This window comes from Danio rerio, chromosome 7, assembly GCF_052040795.2.
Source record: "Danio rerio strain M-AB ecotype USA chromosome 7, GRCz13ab, whole genome shotgun sequence".
NCBI classification, from domain to species: Eukaryota; Metazoa; Chordata; class Actinopteri; order Cypriniformes; family Danionidae; genus Danio; species Danio rerio.
Genome location: NC_141027.1, coordinates 10,775,594 through 10,797,981, shown reverse-complemented (window position 1 = coordinate 10,797,981; position 22,388 = coordinate 10,775,594). Strand labels below are relative to the sequence as shown.

At 35.8% G+C, this 22,388-nt stretch overlaps 1 protein-coding gene across 17 annotated transcripts in view; it reads right to left on the bottom strand.

Moving 5' to 3' along the window:
• Positions 1 to 22,388, bottom strand: part of arnt2 (aryl hydrocarbon receptor nuclear translocator 2) — a 180,227-nt gene that overhangs the window by 41,917 nt on the left and 115,922 nt on the right. For all 17 annotated transcript variants that reach the window (XR_015494926.1, XR_015494925.1, XR_015494928.1 and 14 more), the window contains 1 exon segment: positions 12,500 to 12,651. Coding sequence is in view for 9 of the 17 variants with exons in the window: in XM_087259979.1 (XP_087116105.1) it covers positions 12,500 to 12,651 (152 nt within the window). In the remaining 8 variants the exon portion in view is untranslated.

Below are 22,388 nucleotides of genomic sequence, written 5' to 3'. Positions count from 1 at the left end.
TTGTCTTTTTCTGCTGTGCACTCCTTAGCGCAGCAAAAGAACATCAGGTTGCAGTAATACATCAGCACTCATATTAAAGTATCAAATGCTATCTCTCTCTTTCGCTATAAAAAGAAAACTAATAAAAGATTCTTAAGGGAAAAAAGCATGTATTCAGCAGATTCTCTTTATCTGATCCGTGTGTCTGTCTGGCACCAGGAAGAAAACATCCAAAGTTTTGTTTCAGAATAGCTAATGATCTGTGTGTTTGTTGGGAGGATGTAAAAGCTCATGTTTTTCTGTCTGTAGACTAATATCTTGGTGTTGTTGTGGTGTGAAATTACGGTTAAATGAGGAAACACGAAGGGATCTATCTTAACAATATAGCACAAAGTATAAAGTGCATGATGCAAAAGCATTAAGAGCGTGTCTGAATACACCTTTGCTATATTAAAAGGGGTGGTCCACAGTGTATTTTTAAGGCTTGGTTGTGTTTATTGCAAAGCAATGTGCGCTCATGCATCACTTGTAAAAAAAATAACATTATTTTTTCATACATCTTTGATTATATATACAGCTACTCAGCTAACATGAAATCGACGTCATATGTTCTAGTTCCTCTAAAAGGCCCACCCTCAAGAGGCTATGATTGGTCAACTAACAATGTGCTGTGATTCACAAATTGGCTCCACGCCACGCCACTACAAGTGCGTGCATTGCGTTGTGTAAATACAGTCAGTCAGAGCAGCTGTTAGCAGCATTATCTGCTTGAATCAGACAGAAAAATTAAGAGCACACTACTGTACTTCACGCCTGCTCTCGGAAAGAAAATCTGACAAGTGTCTTTCACATATATTGGGGTTATAAGCGTGTGTAAGTAGTACAGAACATTGTCATATCTTTAGCGAGTTGGTCATTTGAGATGTAGAATGCAGGTAAAGCAGCCACATAGAGAGGCGGTGCAGCTCTTCCTGTTGTTTACATCCTTGTTTACATCCTCACCACAACATATCGTAATGCTAGAGACAATGCTTTTTATAGATCAATTGGTAACACTTTACAATAAGGTTCATTAGTTAATGCATAACATGAACTAATCATGAACAACACATGTACAGCATTTATTAATCATAATTGGACATTTACTAATGCATTATTAACATTCAAGTCCATGCTTGCTAACATTAGTTAATGCACCATGAGTTAACATGAACTAACAATGAACTACTGTATTTTCGTTAACTAACGTTAACTAACAGGAACAAATACTGTAGTAAATGTATTGTTCATTGTTTGTTCATGTTAGTAAATGCATTAATTAACATTAACTAATGAACCTTATTGTAAAGTGTGAGTGATCAATTTTAACAAATAAAAACACTTGCAGGTTGTGGCTCACAATCCACAGCTTCATCTGTTGGAGGAGTTTTTAGCCGTATCCAGCACTAAAATAGGAGAGATTCTGGAAGCTGTCCTTTGTCAAATGCTAGCTATATATATTTTTTATAATTTCCTAGAACATAACTAAAACGAAACTGTAAGCACTTCTGTTTTTGTCTCGTGTCGTTTGGAATCTTAAAAACAGAAACAGAAGAAGCTCTGTGGAAATAGCAGCGTTTGGACGGCATTTTAGGTTTCTCTGCTTTAAAATTACAGCGCCTCTGGCCACATCCCTTCGCTGCGCAGGGTGTGTGCGCATGGTGAATGTGTGTATTCTGAAGCATTTGTGATCTCACTAGGGTGTGTTTTGAGCATAACTTGCGTTAGACCAATCAGAGTCTCATCTCACATTCCCTTCAAAAGTCAGTTGCATCGCGCCATGGCGCATTTGCTATTTACATGACGGATTTTGTAAGTGGAAAAACAGAGAAAACTGTTAAAAAGACCAAACAAGCATCCTCCGTTCAGCCTCTTTACTTTACACCTTTACTTATGTGCACTAAGGAAACGATGTTGTACTCACTCCACTGAAGACATCCAGTAGCCTACGTATTTAATTTTATTTGTTAAGTGCAAAGATTTGTTTCAAAACTTTTTCTAAATTCAGTTCTAATTTCCAGAAAACTAATAAATTAACAATAATAACAACAACGATGTGTGCTCAAACAACTGAGTTATATCCAAACACACGTCCTATTCTTATGCCCCATATGGTGATGAAGACATCTCCAAAACCGACAGGTGGACAAATCTAAACTTGTTTTTATTATAACAAACAAAAATAAGCATATAATAAATAATACTGCTAATAATAATGACATTATACAAATGCAGATTGTCATGAATAAACTAAGGGTGCTTTCACATCTGTAGTTTGCTTCATTTGGTCCAGACCAAGGGTAATAAATGATACATTGTTGCATCTTCTGCCGTCTTTGGGTCGTTTTCACACCACACTGCTGGCTTTGGTCCGAACCAGTTGAAACGAACCAAAATGCAGTCATCTGACAAAATTCACATCTCTCATTGGCCAGATGTTGTTGAACATATTTCCTAAACTGCTTACTGATTGGTCAGAATTCACATGGGGGAAAACGCCAGTGAACTCCCGCAGGTAAACAAAACATTTTACTCTGGAGGGACGACTGCGCTTGCTGATTGTATCCCTGCTTTAGACAAACTATACATTACGAAAATTAAGCGCGGCCGCGGCTGGAAAACAGTGTTTAATGCATCGCTCGTCACTTCAGAAGGAGATGTGAATTAATTTAGCTAAACTGCGACATGGTCATCTTGCGGAAATATTACCAACGATCCATCAGGTAATTTTTTTCCCCCTCTCTCTCTCTGTTGGTAAAGCGCTGTCAACAAATATTTTTCCTCCATATCCCATAATGCACAGCACATCGGCCTACGGCAGCTGAATTAGTCCAAACGCGCAGTACTTTTTGCGGGTGGACCTGTTTTAGTACGGATCATATTCTCTCCACAAACAAACCGCTCCAGGGTTCGTTTGAAAGCGTACCGAGACCACCTCTTCGAGCAGCTTATTTGGTCCGCTTTTGGTGAGCACTCGAGTACGATTGCTGCATTCTCACCTGCCCAAACGAACCAAACCAAAAGGGGAAACAAACTCTAGTGCGATTTAATCTAACTAAATAAGGCAGGTGTGAAAGCACCCTATAAAAAGCCCCCAGAGATGAAAAGGCATGGAGGTAGTGGTTTTTATATTTATGTAGAAAGTAATAATTTTGTAACATTTTAATCCTTAATTTTTTTCACATGTCAAGATATTTGTGTGTTGCTCTACATCCTGTGTGTTTTAAGTAATATGTACGTGTTTGGACCTGCATAAGCGCAAAACTAACTCGCTCTGCACTGGACTTTAGAGCAGCTTTCAGTCAGTCAATGGTGCGATCTATTTCAGTTCCTCATAACAGCAACATGCCAACAATGTGCTTTAACATACCTCCTTTTCACACCAGCACACCTAAGAGTCCACAAAGCGATGCAAATGGATTTGCTATTTAAACGACATGGCGCAAAATGTGCAAATCACAGTTGTGACGGTCTGAAAAAAGCAACAAATCATGCCACACACGTCTTGCCCCTTAGTGCGCTGGGTGTATGAAAGAGCCCAAACTTTAGAAGATTCAAAAACCCAGATGAACTCAAAGATTCATCACAGTGTCTTCAGAAACACTCTTTCTAAAACAGTAAAAGTGTGCACAAACACACACACACACAAACAAGTGCACGCACACAGCAGCGTGAAGATCTGGAGCGACACCAGGGAAAGTACATCATGTCTAAACTCTCATTTTCTAAAACAGTTGCACACACACTCAGACAAATACTCTCACAAAAACACAGACAAACATCAGTGTGCAGATCTGGAGCAACACCAGGGAAAGTAAATCAAGTCTAAACTCAGATTGTCTGAAAGAGTAGCTTTAAACAGAGCTCATGTCAGTCTGTAACACTAGGCATTGAGGCGGTTCTGTCTGTTATCTGCTCCGCCTGTCTGTCTGAGAGTAAGTGTTTATCGCTCTCCATGCCCTCTTTCACCCGTAGCATTACTGTCTATCTGTGGGCTCTGTGCCAGGCTGGAGGCTCACCTTGGCACCGCTGCGCATGAATATTCATCCTGGAGGAACCTGCTGCTCTTATTATTTACCCATAATCTCAAAGTCAGTGCGGAGAGAGAATGACACCTAATGTGAGGAGGCTTTGTTTATTTCGGCCCGGTCCTCTGAATCCCTCACGCTGGGATTTCTTGGCCTGCGTACTGGAAAAACTCATTCTCTTAAACGGTATTTGTGTGTCGGCCTCCTGTTCAAATATCTTTAAAGCGAGATGAGTTTACATTTATTAGACATTAAGGGCTTGTTTTTGGAGAATTTGTCGTCTTTAGACTGCTTTTATTCCTCTGGTGGCGAGTTGTTTTTCTTGAATTGTTTTCTGCTTTAGATGTTTCAGACATTAAAATGATAATCGTATCAAGTCCAACACTAAAAGAACAGAAGACATTATGTTTTATTATATTTAATTTTATATTCATTTAATTATATTATTGTTTCCATCATTTTAATAATTGTATAATAATGGTACAATGCTTACAATTAATTAGCACTATATATATATATATATATATATATATATATATATATATATATATATATATATATATATATATATATATATATATATATATATATATATATAAATATATACATCCATCCATCCATTCATCCAGCATTCATCCATGTATCCATAAATTTATTCATCATTCATCAATCCATCTAAACATCCATTCATACATCTGCACAACCTTCCATCCAATTTATACATCTATCTATCCAATCTATACATTATCCATCCATCCATTCATCCATCCATCTATTCATCCAATCAATACATCAATCCATCCATCCATCAATACATCCATCCATTCTATACAAATATCTCTCCATACATCCAATTATACATCTATCCATCTATCCATTCATTTATCCATCCAATCAATACGTCTTTCTATCCATACTTCAATCCATGCATCCATCAATCCATACATCCATCCATCCATTAATAAACTCCTTTATTCAAATACATACATCCATCCTTCCACACATTGATCCACACATTGATCCATCCATTAATTTACCCATCCATCAATCTATACATCTTATCCATCCATCCAACAATCAATCAATCCACCTATTTATCCATTAATTTATCCAAACATCCATCTATCAATTTACTCATCCATCAATCGATACATCTATCCGTCCATCCATCCATAAATCCATCCATCCATCCATAAATCCATCTATCCATCCATCCATCCGTTCGTCCGTCCGTCTATCCATCCATCCATCCATCCATCCATCCATCCATCAATCAATCAATCAATCAATCAATCAATCAATCAATCAATCAATCAAATCAAATCGATCAATCAATCCACCCATTCATCCAATATTTTATCCAAACAACCCATCCATCCATCCATCCATCCATCCATCCATCCAGTAATTTACCCATCCATCAATCAATCTATACATCTATCCATCCATAAATCCATTCATCCACCCACCCACCCATCCACCCATCCATCCATCCATCCAATAATCAATCAATATACCCATACATCCATTCATTTATCCCATCCAATCAGTCCATCCATCCCTTAATTTACCCATCCATCAATCTATAATTCTATCCATCCACCCATCCATCCATCCATCCAATAATCAATCAATATACCCATACATCCATTCATTTATCCCATCCAATCAGTCCATCCATCCCTTAATTTACCCATCCATCAATCTATAATTCTATCCATCCATCCATGCATCCGTCCATAAATCAATTTTTCCACAACTTTTTAAACTAAAATATCACAAATTACATCTAATAATTTCGTATATGTACTAACTAAACAATATATAGAAATAATAATCAATAATGTTTACCTGCACACATTATCATTCAAAATGTGCCATCAGTTAGATTTGTTTAAAGTAATATAATACTTTAATAAGCAAGTATGCATTAAGGCAATCAAAAGCCCCATTAAAGGCATTGATAATGTTATGAAAGATACAATTTTAAATAAATGTTTTGTTTTGTAAATTTTTTTTTATTTTTTTTTAAGTTTATTCTTTTAAAATAAATAAAATCAAGAAAATTCTGTTCTTTTGAACTTGTTTTTAATTCATTTATTTTATTTTTGCTAAAATTTTAAATTCAGGCAGAATAATAACCAAATACATGTTTTACAAGAACTTTTTACACAAAAAAAAGAACATATTAAATAATTTTTACCATTCATGTTAATAAAATTTAAGAAAAGTGAAAATACATTGCATTTAGAGTTAAAAAGATTATACTTGCTGTAAATAAATGCTTTTCCATTTAACGTTTTTTGATTCTTTAAAGGTTTCTGCTTTAAAAACAGGAAAATGTGTAAAAAAAAAAAAATGAAATAGTTAAATAATATTAATAGTGATGTAATAGTAATGTTTCACCAGACAATTTTAAGCAAAAAAGAACACATTTAATCATTTTTCAACATTTATGTCAATATGATTTTTTTAAGAAACGCAAAGATATTAATGAAGTGCATTGATTACAGGGTGACAGTAAAGACATTTATATTATTACAAAAGATTCCTGTTGAAAATGAATGCTGATCTTTTAAACATCACAATGACATCATTCTACAAAAATACACAACAAACTCATACTAGATACAAAGACGCAGCCTCCGTTCGAACATTTATCTGTCTGCAATGCTTTATAAAGATGATTTACAAGCGATTTAATTTCATATTTCACAACATTTCAGGTTGTTGTTTTTTTATTCTTTGTAAAACTGATAATTTGGTGTTTTTCTCTGCCCCAGGGGTGACTCATTCCAGCATTCTTCTACGTGTCACGGGCTGGGGAGTCTGGGATAGCAGATGCCAAGTGTGATGAATGTCTCCCATATATATTCACATTCTCCCAAAAGTACAAGACACACACAATCACTCAGGTGTTTACACACACCCCCACACACACACACGTTCACAAAAGCCAGATATTGTTTGGTTCAGACAGGCCAAAAATGTCTTCTCTGAATAAAAGGTGTGGTTTGCAGTAAATGTGAGCGGGAAGACAAATGTTAAACTGAGCTTTACAAGCAGCAAAAATGAAATGCAATTAATGCTAATTAATATGTTTCTACAGTTTTGGATCAATAACATTAAACAATCTGGATAAATAAATATGTTTTAGATGGCAAATATTTGAGAGAAATATAGATATTAAATAAATCAGAATTGTAATCATAAACAAATTGATTTAAAAAACATAGATCCAGTGAACACAAACAATTAGTGAAAAGTCTGGGGTCAGTAAGATTCTTATTAAAGTAGTTTTATGTGCTCACATATTTGATCAAAACAACAGTAAAAACTGTAATACAGTGACATATTAATGCAACTCAATACAAAATATATGTATTTTTACATTAAATATACAGTAAATGTATTATAAAAATATATTTTTTAATTTAAACATACTTTTAAATTATACAATTGTATAATACATATGCACACATACATACATATATATATATATATATATATATATATATATATATATATATATATATATATATATATATATATAGTATTAAAATAGTATTATTTAAATAGTGTTCATTATTCAATAATTCATTTAAATGGTATTATTTATTTAATATTTTATTTATTAACATTTTTAAATACTATTATTAATTAGTAAAATAGTAATATATTTGAAAAATAAGTTTTTTCCTTGTGATGGAAAACTGAACATCTTGGACAAACAGATAAATAGCTTAGATGGATGAATGGATGGATAGATAGCGTATAGATGAATGGATGTATAGATAGCATTGAGATGGATGGATGGATAGACAAATAGCGTATAGATGGATGAATGGCTGGATAGATAGATAGCGTATAGATGGATGGATGGATGGATGGATGGATAGATAGCATATAGATGGATGAATGGATGGATAGATAGCATTTAGATGGATGAATGGATGGATAGATAGCATTTAGATGGATGGATGGATGGATAGATAGCGTATAGATGGATGGATGGATAGATAGCATATAGATGGATGAATGGATGGATAGATAGCATTTAGATGGATAGATGGATGGATGAATAGAAAGCTTTTAGATAGATAGATAGATGGATGGATGGATGGATGGATGGATGGATGGATGGACGGATTAATGGATGGATGACCAAATCCAGCCAGCAATCATCATTTTGATGTTTCTAGAAAGCTAGAAATCGATATTCTTCTGTACTGCGACACTGTGTTTTAGTCACATTAGAATTATTTTCTTGCATAATTCACCTTTTCTAAATTAAAAAATCTAATTCAAAACATGTTGAATTTTTACTGTCTGCACATATTCTAAATTGCTCAAAAAAAGGACATAAATTACATCAGGGGTGTCCAAACTCAGTCCTGGAGGGCCGGTGTCCTGGAGAGTTTAGCTCCAACCTTAATCAAACACACCTGAACAAACTAATCAAGCTCTTGGTAGTTCCACTAGAAACGTCCTGGCAGGTGTGTTAAAGCAAGTTGGAGCTAAACTCGACAGGACACCGGCCCTCTAGGTACTGAGTTGGACACCCCTGAATTACATGAATTACAAGTCTCATGTGACACAAATTAAAAAAAATTAGCACCTACCTGTCACAAATATAACTTTTTATAACACACACAACCTAAAATCTCCGTAAGAGCCAGTTCTCTCATAGGTGCCAATCATTTTCTCATCATGTTCAGTAGAGTGGAAATACAGAGCAGGATCTGAATACTTATTCCACACAAAACAAACACGCAGCGAACATAATGAGAGCTCAAAAGGCACGACGTACAAAGACTCTATTGTTTTTCAATGTGTGAAGAAAACTACTGCTGGTGAGGAAATTATGAAATGATGAGAAAGTTTATTGCCTGTGGAGGAAGGGAATGTCCATCTTGTATCGCAGCCGGCTTCATTAGCATGCATTAGCAGTGTTGCCGAAGCTAGCCAATATTTGCTGAGCTATAAGCTACTACTAATAATTCAAAGTAGACAAAATGGATTCCTGTTCATCTGCAGTTACACCCACACACACACACTGGAATAAACATCTTAAATTACCTTAAAGAAGAGTTAAATCAGACCAAGGCTACTGTAGCTAAGAGAACAGCTAACTATGAGGTAGTTTTAAGCTAATTAGCTAATCAAGCTAAACTGTATTTGTTTTTCTATGAGTAGAAACTACAAAGAAGCCATAATTTAATTATATATAAGTGTCACGGTGGCACAGTGGGTAGCACGATTGCCTCACAGCGAGAAGGACACTGGTTCAAGCTGCACCTGGGTCAGTTGGTATTTCTGAGTGGAGTTTGCATGTTCTCCCAGTTTTCGCATGGGTTTCCTCTGGGTGCTCCGGTTTCCCCCACAGTCCAAAGACATGCGGTACAAGTGAATTGGGTAAGCTAAATTGGGTAAGCTAAATTGTTTCCCAGTGTTGGCTGTAAGGGCATCCGCTGCGCAAAACATATGCTGGATAAGTTGGCAGTTCATTCCGCTGTGTTAAAATTTAATCAATAGATATTTTATAAAGAAGCTACCTGTTACGACTGAAGTTTATTTATTTATTTTTATTATTGCGGATTGTACTCCTTTTTCTTTTGTCCCGCCTCCTTGCTGTTTTTCTGATGTCTTATAGGCTCCCACGCCGGCGTGATTCCCTGCTCTGATTGGCTGCTGGTCTACGAGGCCTGTATAAAAGGGAGCTTCCGGCAGGAATCGGAGAGCTCATTTCTGCTGCGTTCGGTGTTTGGAGTGGAGCTCCTGGGTTTCCCTCACCCCTTCGGCCGACGACCAACAATTATCACCTTCGTATTGATGACCATCCTATGCTTGAATATTTATTGAGAGTTTGAGCGTGTAGGGGTGACCTGCCTATTTATTTGACTACTTTTGACTTTGTTTATATTAGGGAGTCAGGTAAGATTCTTGTATGTTTCTTTAAATAGTAATAGGTAATTTAGTGGATTTATTTTATAGATTCTTTTGTTTGTTATTTTGGCCTGTGGTCACCCTGACGAAATGCTCGTTTATATAAACCCTACTTTTCTATAATAAATATCTTCATATATACTCTCAATTGAGTGTGTGAGTTTGGTTGTCGACCGAAGGGAATCTTTTGCTTTAAGTTTTGTTTAGTTTGGGAAATCCACCACCCCAACACATTTGTTTGTTCTTCGTTTATTATGCCCTTTTCGTTTCCCCTAGACTTGGGGCGTAATACTACCAGAAATGCAACGGTTTGTTATGCTACATGATTGCTCGGCTAATTACTGGAAAGCTAAACTAAATGTTAACACAGCTACTGACACAGTATAAGCTAAATTCACATTATTTCTTTACGCAGGGTTTCCCACATAAACTGATTCTGGATCAGAAAGACTTACAAGCTTTTTTTAAAGAAAAAAAAAAACCTAGCAAACTGCAGCGTTTACAGGCTAATGATGCTAAAGTCTGCATCAAACAGCATGCAGCAAAATTACACTGACTCCATTATGAAATGCTGATTACATTAATCATTCATGCATCACTAAAAAAACACCAAAGAAAAAAGTAGCGTACTGCTTTAGTCAATATTTACAGCTTAAAAAGTGCTGTGCTGTTAGCTTAGCAACATGGGCTAAGATGAGTCTAATCAAGTTGTTTTGCCAAAACAGTCATTTGTAAGCCTTGATTTTAAGGATATTATCTTAAGCCATGTTTTCACTATATATAAACAACACACCCAGAAGTCAGTTATTTAAAATGTAAAGTAAAAGTATAGACGATTCAAATTTTCAGATCTTGCATGAGATTTCTCTGTCAAAATCTCAGAATTTCTGCAGCTAAACCATAAATGGCCGCCAGAAATGCCAGAATGGGAACCTGCAAGGACCCAAGATTCTCAAACAAATCAGTCAAGTTTGGTGAAAGAAAAATCATGGTTTGGGGTGACATTGAGTATGGGGGCGTGCGAGAGATCTGCAGAGTGGATGGCAACATCAACATGAGGTATCAAGACATTTGTGCTGCCCATTACACAAATTCTTCAGCAGGATAGCGCTACTTCTCATACTTCAGCCTCCATCAAAGCTCCTGAAAGCAAAGAAAGTCAAGGTGCTTATGGGTTGGCCAGCCCAGTCACCAGACATGAACACTATTAAGTATGTAGTAGTAGTAGTATTAGTAGTAGTAAAACTTTATTGTCCTTGACAGGAGATTTGTTTTGGGCATCGCCATATTGCTGCAAACATTCACTAAAACAAGCACTAAAAAACAATAGAAAATACAACAATTACAAAATTTATAGTGCTAATTAAGATATACTCTTATTAAATAAAGCCACTGACACAAGTACAAAGGATTTCTTATAGCGGTTTAACCTACACTTTGGGACTCTATATCTTCTACCAGAGGGAAGCAGTTCATACTGTGAAAACAAAAAATGAGTTGGATCGTTTACAATCCTTTCCACCTGATTGAGGACACAGTTCTCATATAAAACTTAAGGATTCAAATATTCATCGTGCCCGACAATTTTCCATGCTGTCTTTAAGAGATGCATCAGTTTAGATTTACACTGAACAGATAGGTTGCCAAACCACACTGTGGTGCCATACCTGACAATGCTTTCCAGAGTAAGATGAAGGAGGAGGCATTAAAGAAGAATCTAAAGAATCTTGATGAACTCTGGGAGTCCTGCAAAAACGCTTTCTTTGCCATTCTAGATGACTTTATTAATAAGTGATTTGAGTCATTGCAGAGATGTATGGATGCAGTCCTCCAAGCTTATGATGGAGTCAGACACAATATCCATTCTGTTTCCACTGCAGCATGACTTTATATCCTATACTGTACATTATTTCTGTTAAGTGACAAGACTTTTGTCTAAGCAGAGTCAGACCTTACTGTCCTAATTAAAGAATTAAAAATCAAGGCATGATCACATGTTATTTTGGAAAAATAGGTGTAATCTAGAGGCCTTTGCCTTTCATATGAGCCATTTCTGATAACAAATGATTAACTAGAAGTCAAGTTACTATCTGTTGTTCCTAAAACTTGGATAGGTTTTACTGTGAAAACAGACAGATTTACTTACTATTTCACCCCTCAACCTTCTTAGACACACCAACCATAAAAAATAAATAAATAAAAGCCAATCCCTAAAGATCCTCTGAAAGCAAAGCAAATACAACCTGCTTTAAATGTACATCATCAAGTTCAGAGTAGAGATGTTGGCATAAATCCAACATATCCTTCCAACACCAGACGAACAGACACCTATACCAGAATGGTTAAACACAAAAATAAATGGTATCGATTTCTCTGGAGGCCCAGATGTCTCAAGATTGGTCACGAGGTTATGTTTGACCCCTGCAAAATCCACAAACTATCCAATCAGAAGAGCCTGTTTGTGTATTGCTTTGAATGTTAGCATTTAGTGAGAAGGTTGGACTTACTTGACGTTGGTGTTGGTGCAGATGATGTACTCAATCTCGTCTGAATAAGGATTCTGGAAGGTGAAACTGCTGGTTCGGATGAGCATCCACTCTCGGTTCTTCATCCGGAAGCGGTACATCACTGAGAGAACCTGGCCTTTCAGCTTCACCACCTATTCACAAGAAACATTTGTTTGTTTGTTTACACTTTATTGTCCCCATTGGGAAAATCTGTCTTGGACTGTGAGCCCACATTTGCATACACTGAGCTGAAACAAACATCAATAACATCATTACGGTCTGTGGGAGTTTGTATTTCTGTGCTTTCACCCTTTCTGTTTTTGCTTTTCTCCTCTCGCTGTCCCTCTCCTTGTCTGTCATTCGCTCTGTGTCTCGCACTATCACCTTTTGTTCCACTATTTTCTCTCTACCAGATACCTTCTGATTGGATCCTGAGCCTGTCACTCCTCATTAGGGCATTTCCTCGTGGACCAATCGGACTTCGTTCTGTGGACTTTAAATTCGACCGGCACGCCTTGTTTTACAGAGTGCTCTTGTGTGTTGGTTCGTGTTCGCTCGATTATGATTATGCTGTATGTTTCGTTCCGTTCCGTGTCTCTGAATAATTATACACCGATGTAAATAAAGTCAATATGGCTAAAGAGTTTGTCATTCCTTTTTGGGGAAAAGGGAATAGGTTACTAAGTTGTGCGACATACATTTTGCCCGTAGGTATCTGTAATGTTCAGAAACACTAGGTAAGTGGGTGAGCGCCGCATTTTGTCTTTTTGTTTATTATTTCAGGGCGTATTAGTTCATGGCGTCACATACACTGAAGATTTCGATTTCTTTTTCACATTTTGATTTTCATTAGTAAGTTTAGAGGGGGATCTTGAGTTCTATTTTAGGTGGCTTTTGGTTTTGTTTAGTTCTTTGCTATAGCGCTAGGGCTGCTCGATTTTGAGAAAAATCATAATCAAGATTATTTTGGTTCGATTATTCAAAACCATAACTGTTAAAGTCAAAATTATTAACGCTCATTAGAACTTTTTTTTTAAATAAATATTTCCCAAATGATGTTTAAATGAGCAAGGAATTTTAACAGTATTTCCTCTAATATTTTTTCTTCTGGAGAAAGGCTTTTTTATTTTTGTTTTGGCTAGAATAAAAGCAGATTTAAATATTTTGAAACCCAATTTAAAGTCTATATTATTAGCCCCCTTAAGCAATATATTTTCTGATTGTCTGCAGAAGAAACTACTGTTCTACAATGACCTGCCTAATTACACTAATTAAGCCTTTAAATCGCACTTTGAATCTGAACGCATGAATTTTGAAAAAATATCTAGTCAAATATTATGTGCTGTCATCATGACAAAGATAAAATAGATCAGTTATTAGAAATGAGTTATTAAAACTATTATGTTCAGAAATCTTCTTTAAGTTAAACAGAAATTGGTGAGGAAAAGGGTTGCTAATATTCAGGAGGGCTAATAATTCTGACTTCAACTGTATACGTGCAGTTATTTTCCACCCTGCAAAGGAAAGATAAATAAATACAATAAAATAAAAATATGAAACAAACTGTGCTTTAAGCATCTTCACTGAAAGAAAAACATTTTAGCTACAAAAGTCCTTCAGTCAAGAGCAGAGAGGCATGTTCTCCATTTGCTGTTTGATTAATAATCATAAAAACAGGCAGCAGAAGGATTATAGCGCGCTCTTTAAAGGATTCTCTTTCGCGTGTCAAACTCGTTTGTTTATTACACAAATGATGGTTAATATGAATAATTACTAAACACAGCATTTTGACACCTATTAGACCATTAAGCGCTCACGTTAAGATGACTTTACATGTGTGTGCTGACTGCGCTCTACTCGTCTCAGTGTGCGAGTGAGACCGAACTGACTGCATGCTTCTGTTCTGTGTGTGCGCGGCACACAGAATCATGCGGTCTTTCGCGCTTTTAAGAGCAACACGTGTACAACTGGAAAGGGGGCGGTAAATGATGCAATAATCGTATATCTCGATTAATGATTTTTCATAATTGTTAGAAGGCAAAATCAAAATCGGATTTTCGATTAATTGCACAGCCCTATATGGCGCCACTCTAGTTCCTTTTCCCTGAAACTTTTAGGTTGATTGTATTTCTGTTTGCTTTTTTTACGCATTGTACAAAGCACACACATATAAGCCTCTCTTTTGATGGCTTCATCTTTCCTCTCATAAGTGGAATAAATGAATTGTGTATTTGATCTTGTGTATCTATCTTGTGTATTTTCCATACATCTATTCCATTCATATTCTAGTATTCTAAATGTTACGTTTACTCTCCCTAGACAACTTATTAAATCGTAACAAACATAAATCAACACAAACATTCAATCATCAGCGATTACATATTTAAAAGTCTGATATTGGTTAAAAAAAAAAAAGATTTCTTAAAACGAGTATATCTGCACACAGGTAGCCTGTATCGTCGACCAGAAGGCAGTAACTTATACTCACAAAACAAACTGTGCCAGGGGTCAGCTGATATTTGAATAGCTTCGGCATGAACTGATTGCTCATAGAGAGATTGTAAGGATTGATATTCCCTTTTCCCTATGAATCCGAAATATTGCAATATTAGTTTTTTCCAATGTTATGCAGCCATATTGGATACTTTATGGAAGATTGATAATCTGCCTGTCAATGATGACAGTGAGGTGAATAATTCAATTAAATGACAACATCAATGGCTAACAGCGTTTACCTAGAGTTTATCTGTGATGTAGAAGGGTATTTTCCCCTACATTTGGCAATAAAATGAGGAATATTAATTAAATTACAGATGCTGGAAAATAAAAAAAAATAGGATGAACAAGATTTTAGCTGATGTCCGACTCCATCCACATGCTCTAGACTGTAGTTATCTTTGCTCTGCTCCATTTATTAATGCTAAGAATTCGTTTTATTATTATACTCAACAGTGCAATTTGTATAACAGAAAAACTGACAGAAAATATCACAAAAATAAACAAAATGTTAAAATATTTGTTTTTTTTCAATGTCATGCAGCCATACTGGATACTTTATGTAAGATTGATAATCTGTCCCTCAATGATGACAGTGATGTGAATAATTCAATAAAACCACAACATCAATGACTAACAGAGTTTACCTCAGTGTAAAATTACCATCATTAATTTATCTAGGATGTAGAAGGGTATTTGCCCCTACATTTGGCAATAAAATGAGGAATAATAATTAAATTACAGATGCTGGAGAATAAAAAAATAGGATGAACAAGACTTGAGCTAATGTCCGACTCCATCCATGTGCTCTACTCTGATGTTAGCTTTGCTCTGCTGCATTTATCAATGCTAAAAATCGGTTTGTTGTAATATGAAGATGCAGAGCCCTACACAATCATCCAAATGACTGTACAATTATAAACTATTTCCAAATAGAGACTTTCAAGTCATCTAGTGAGATTATAATCAACAGTGCAATTTGTATAACAGAAAAACTGATAGAAAATATCACAAAAAAACGAAATATTGAAATGTTTGTTTTTTCCAATGTCATGCAGCCATACTGGATACTTTATGAAAGATTGATAATCTGCCTGTCAATGATGACAGTGAGGTGAAAAATTCAATGAAACCACAACATCAATGACTAACAGAGTTTACCTCAGTGGATATTTGACATCATTCGTTTATCTAGGATGTAGAAGGGTATTTTCACCTACATGTGGTGACAAACTGAGGAATAATAATTAAATTACAGATGCTGGAGAATTGCATCCATTGACATACTCTGAAGTCACTTAAACAATGTTTATCCAGACCTCTTTAAATATAAAGCTGCGCCCAGAGAAAAACAACTCAACAGTGCATAAAAGACAACGACAAAGATCTTCAGACTTCAAAAAAATCCTTATAAAGTGTTTGACGAAAACAGCTCTTTTAAACAAACAACACAGCCGGCAGTACTTCAAGCGAGTTATAAAAAAAAAATGTTTTTTTTTTTTCAGATGTCTGAGAGGCAAGAGGATATGGGATATTATTCTTGGCGACAAGAGGCCACTTTGCTTTTTTTCAGCATGAGAAATGACCTTAAGATCTCTGGATGGAAAGGCACAAACATTTGTTTTCCTAACGTCACCTCCTTCTTCCAAAACAGAGCCAGGAGTTCACCGTGTCAGAAAGCTTAAACCAAGGGCAGAAGAAGCTCTTGCTTTTGACATTTATGTGAAAAGAGCTGCAAATACGAGTCACTGAAGGGCAATTTTTACAAGGCTGAGTAACCGAGAAGTAAAAACAGTAAAAACAAGATGTGCATTAAAGACAAGACAAAAAAAAAGACATAAAAAATCCCGATATTGTATGTTTTATACATCACAGAAAAAATCTGTGCTATAGTGAATTTAATATGAAGGTAAACATTGATTTGACAAGATGAAACTGCAACTTAATTTTTGAAGTATGACAAATTTAAATGGGATTAAGTTCAATGCAACAACTTTGATTGTGTAATAGGAAATACATATTTTTCAAACATTACTGTATTTTGAAGCCTTTATTTCTATGTCCTGGGAGACTGATAAAAAATAGGTTCACATACATTTTGAAGAGTGAACCCTTACACTATCATGGATGTAGTTTTTTGGAGTCATCCTTGTTGATCAGAACTACAGGTGATAAAACGCAAGTATTGCACATGTTTAAATGGGTGGTCCTTTGTGATTTCATTAAACCCTTTCTTCTCTGGTACATTGATTTAAAAAAAACTAACTCAGAATATGAATTATATTTACAGTTGAAGTCAGAATTATTAGCCCACCTGAATTATTAGACCGCTTGTTTATTTTTTCCCCAATTTATGTTTAACAAACAGCAGATTTTTTCAACACATTTCTAAACATAATAGTTTTAATAACTTATCTGTAATAACTTATTTATTTTATCTTTGCCTTAATGACAGTAAATAATATTTTACTGGATATTTTTCAAGACACTTCTATACAGCTTAAAGTGACATTTAAAGGCTTAACTAGGTTAATCAGGTTAACTAGGCAGGTTTGGGTAATTAGGCAAGATATTTTATAATGATGGTTTGTTCTGTAAATTATCTAGAAAAAAATAGCTTAAAGGGGCTAATAATTTTGTCCCTAAAATTGTGTTTAAAAAATTTTAAACTGTTTTTATTCTAGCTTAAAATAAAAAAAAAATTATACTTTCTCCAGAAGAAAAAATTTTATCAGACATACTGTGAAAATTTCCTTGCTCTGTAAAACATCATTTGGAAAATATTTGAAAGAAAAGAAAAATGAAGGGGGCTAAATATTCTAACTATTCTGATATTCTGATGATGAATTATACTAAAATATGTTGTATTTGCTACAATACACTGAAATTAACAGCCAATTTCTACAACTTATTTTAGCTACATATAAACAACAATACACTCAATTTTGTATGGAAATTTAAGTACAAAAACCTGAAATAGTGTTGAAATAATAACCCCATATTGCAAGAAAAACACAGAATTGTTGAAATTTTTGCAGATTTATTAAAAATAAAAATAAAAATAAAAATCACATGGTCCTAAGTGTTCAGACCCTTTGCTGTGACACACATAGTGAACTCAGGTGCTGTCCATTTCTTCTGATTATCCTTGAGATGGTACTACACCTTCATTTGAGTCCAGCTGTGTTTGATTATACTGATTGGGCTTAATTAGTAAAGCTACACATCTGTCTATATGAGACCTCACAAAGCATGTCAGAGCAAATGAGAATCATGAGGTCAAAAGAACTGCCTGAAGAGCTGAAAGACAGAATTGTGGCAAGGCACAGATGTGGCCAAGGTTACAAAAACATTTCTGCTGCACTTAAACACACACAGTGGTCTCCATAATCCTTAAATGGAAGACATTTGGGACGACCAGAACCCTTCTTGGAGCTGGCTGACCAGCCAAGTGAGCTATCGGGGGAGAAGATCCTTGGTAAAAGCGGTATAGAGGAACCCAAATATTACCGTGGCTGAGCTCCAGAGATGCAGCTGGGAGATGGTAGAAGCTGTAGAAAGTCAACCATCCACCAGTTTTATGTTAGAGTGGCCTGATGGAAGCCTCTCCCCAATGGATTTTTCTAAAAAACATCTAAAAGACTTCAAGATGGTGAGAAATAAGATTATCTGGTCTGATGAGACCAAAATAGAACTTTCTGGCCTTAATTCTAAGCAGTATCTATGGAGAAAACCAGGCACCGCTCATCACCTGTTCAATACATCACCATCAGTGAGGCATGAGGGTGGCAGCATCATGCTGTGGGGGTGTTTTTCATTGCAATCGAGAGAAAGATGAACGCGGCCAAATATAAAAACCTTTTCTAGAGTGTGGAAGCTTTACCTTACCAACAAGACAATGACCCTAAGCACACAGCTAAAATAATGAAAGAAGTGACTTTAAAGGTTCAAGAAACCCTCGAGTACTTTTTTGAGATCTTAACAGATTTGAGTGTGTTGAGCATCAGTTAAGACAATAGTTGTTAGCACCTGTCAGCTTTAATTGTGGGGAAAACTGGATAATTTTGAGCTTTTGTCAGCTAATTTCAGCTTCCAGCTTTAAAATGATTGATTATTGGGGCGGATCAAAATCAGTGACATAGTGGAAAACTGCAATACGAGCAGTATGAGAATTAGACTTAAGTCACTTAATCACTTTAATCACTTTAATCACTTATGTTCGTTCACATTTAGACCATTTAGATACATCGCCATGCTGCTGTGTTTGCCTAAATCCTCCAGATTACCAGCAGGGCTAATGGTTGAAATAGACAGGGCAAGAGACCAGCTGCACTGAGTCTGCATTCAGGCTCGGGGATTGAGGGTCCTCATTTATAATTTTATATGAACACGATTATCTTTATAATGATATAAATTGTGGTTGTATGTATATGAAATAGCAGGCCATTAAATTACTGTTTTTTGTAAACTATACTGTTAGTTTGTAAACTATAAAATCATGCATCTCCAAACGGTTTGTGTCTCGTTTTGTGAGGTAACTGACAACAGTTGTTCGCTCCCCTCCTTTTCCCCTGCTCTGATAGCCACGCCCACTCCTGCCTCCAATCGCAGAGCTCCACGCCCATTATGATGCTTTTTTTTTTTAAATTCTAAGGTAGACTTGAACCGAAAATGGGGAGTTTCATGACCCTTTAAAACCACTTTGAGACTGTTCTTGAATGGCCCAGCCAGAGCCCTGACTTAAACCCAATTGAGCATATCTCTGGAGAGACCTAAAAATGGCTGTCCACCAACATTTACCATCCAACCTGACAGAACTGGAGAGGATCTGCAAGGAGGAACAGAAGAGAATCCCCAAATTCAGGTATGAAAAACTTCTTTCCTAAAAAGTGTACTGTATTAGATCAAGTGGGTGATTCTACTAAATACTAAGCAAAGGGTCTGAATAATTAGGGCCATGTGATATTTTAGTGTTTCTTTTTTAACTAAATCTGAAAAAATGTCAACATTTCTGTGTTTTTCTGTCAATATGGGGTGCTGTGTGGACATTAATGAGGAAAACATGAACTTATGAAATGATTTTAGCAAAAAGCTTCAATACGACAAAGACTGAAAAATTTAAGGGGCTCCGACTACATTCCGTACCCACTGTAAACAAGCAAAATATTTTTTAAAAATAAATAAATGAATAAATACATGAATGAATTAATTAATTAATATATATTACAGTCTTCAAACTATCAACAGGTCCTTAGAACTTTTGTATATCAAATTTGTTACAGTGGCCTTTACATGTTTAATAACCCTAAACGTTGCATAAAGTAAATAGTGTTTACCTTTACTTTTAATTTACAACTGGTATAACAGCAATAACAGGTCGACTTTAGGCTACTGGAAAAGATGACATGATCAAGGACTAAAAGGCCTTTGTGCCATGAAAAACACACTTCAACCGAAATAACATTTAATTAAATTTGTGTTTAAAAACAAACCAACCAGATCAATCTGTGATCATTGGCATAAAGTTTATTGTCTTAATTTCCTCATCCTATTTGACTGCTTGTAATTTATCTACCCAGAATATATTAGATTTTCAAAAGCTGACCAAAATGAGCGGGGCAGTTGGAAGTGAGGCCCATTTCCAACTAATTTCATCTTTTTAAAGGCAGAGTGAGTTATGAAATCAGATTAAATTCAATTATAAGACAAAAACAGGGTCAAATGTCAAGTATAAGTAGATTTTGTTTTGAGAAAGCATCTTAGGATGATGTTCTTTGTGGTCAGATCATCATATGATGTTAATTATACTGCCCTTTAGTTCCATTTGATCAATTACATGAACTTCCATTCATTCATTTTGTTTTCGGCTTAGTCTCTTTATTAATCTGGGGTCGCCACAGCGGAATGAACCGCCAACTTATTATAGGCTTAGCATAGGTTTTACCCAGTGGATGCCCTTCCAGCTGCAACCCATCTCTGGGAAACACCCACAGTCATTCACACTCATACACTATGGACAATTTAGCCTACCCAATTCACCTGTACTGCATGTCTTTGGACTGTTGGGGAAAAACCGGAGCACCCGGAGGAAACACATAACATATTAGTATTTACTAACATAAAAAACCAATGAACATTACATTTCTTGTTTTCATTAATCTTACTAAATGTAAGTTAATGAAAATGCAGTTGTTCATTGGTAGTTTCCTTTAACAGAAGGAGAACATTGACGTTTTGAAAAAGCAAAAAAATGAAGTGAAACGAAATCATGATTAATAAAGTTGCAGGAGTTGAGGCATTTATTTTTATGCTTCTAATAAAATAACATTCACACCACTAGCAACATTCAAGTTGGATGCTAGTCAGAGCTAGGTTTTTAGATTGCTATTGTAAGTTGATCTACAACATTTTGAAAATTTTGTTTTCAGCGAAGAAACCATCATAAAAAAAAAACTATTGATACTATTGATGCGATAATCATGATTAGCCTATTTAATTTCCTTTGTTTCTCTGTGTGTGAGCTGCTACATCAGTTCAGTATGTGCACTATGCTACATAACATGACCCCTGCTGGTCATGACTTTCTTGTGCTAGACCATTCTGCATGGTATCGCAGCATTGTGTGGTCACGTACATTCTCTTGCGTATTCTCAGTGGCCACATCTGTAAGATAAACATGCATTAACTGATGTTAAGATGCATAAATGTGCATGTTATCCAAAGTAAGTAGGTCAACATGCAAGCAAGTTAAGGTTTGCCACTGTAGACCTGAGGCCATGTGGTGATATCGCTTATATATAAATGAGGATTCTTAACGCTGTGCTGTCTGAGGGATTGGATATCACGATTGTTAATCTTAGGCTTGAACCCTTGTCCTTTACACACCAAAATTCCTCTAGATTCTTTGAATCTTTTAATTGAGTTATGCACTGTTGAAGGTGAAATATCCAAATGTCTTCCTATCCTTTTTTGAGGAACATTGTTTTTGAACATTAAAATCACTTTCTCACATATTTGCTTGAAAACTGGCGATCCTCGGCCCAGCTTTGTACCAAGTCATAATTAAAGTTGCAAATTATTATTTAACCAATTTTGATTACTAAACCCTAAACTTCCCCTGTCTCAACTTTTTTGTAGTGTTGCAGATCTGAATAACAGGAAAGGATGTTGTTACGTGGGTCTGTGTTATTTAATTAATCTATGTATTTATTGCCGGTTTGTGCTTGTTGCGATCAAGTACTAGGAGGAGTGTTTCTACCCGGCTTATCCAGGATTGGATGATGCCCGTGACGCCACTGGGGATTCCCACAATATAAGGCTGACAGCAATGGCGTCTCTGTCTCTCTCTCATTCTATCTTGCAGTCTCTCGCCCTCCCTCAGCTCGGTGGTGGC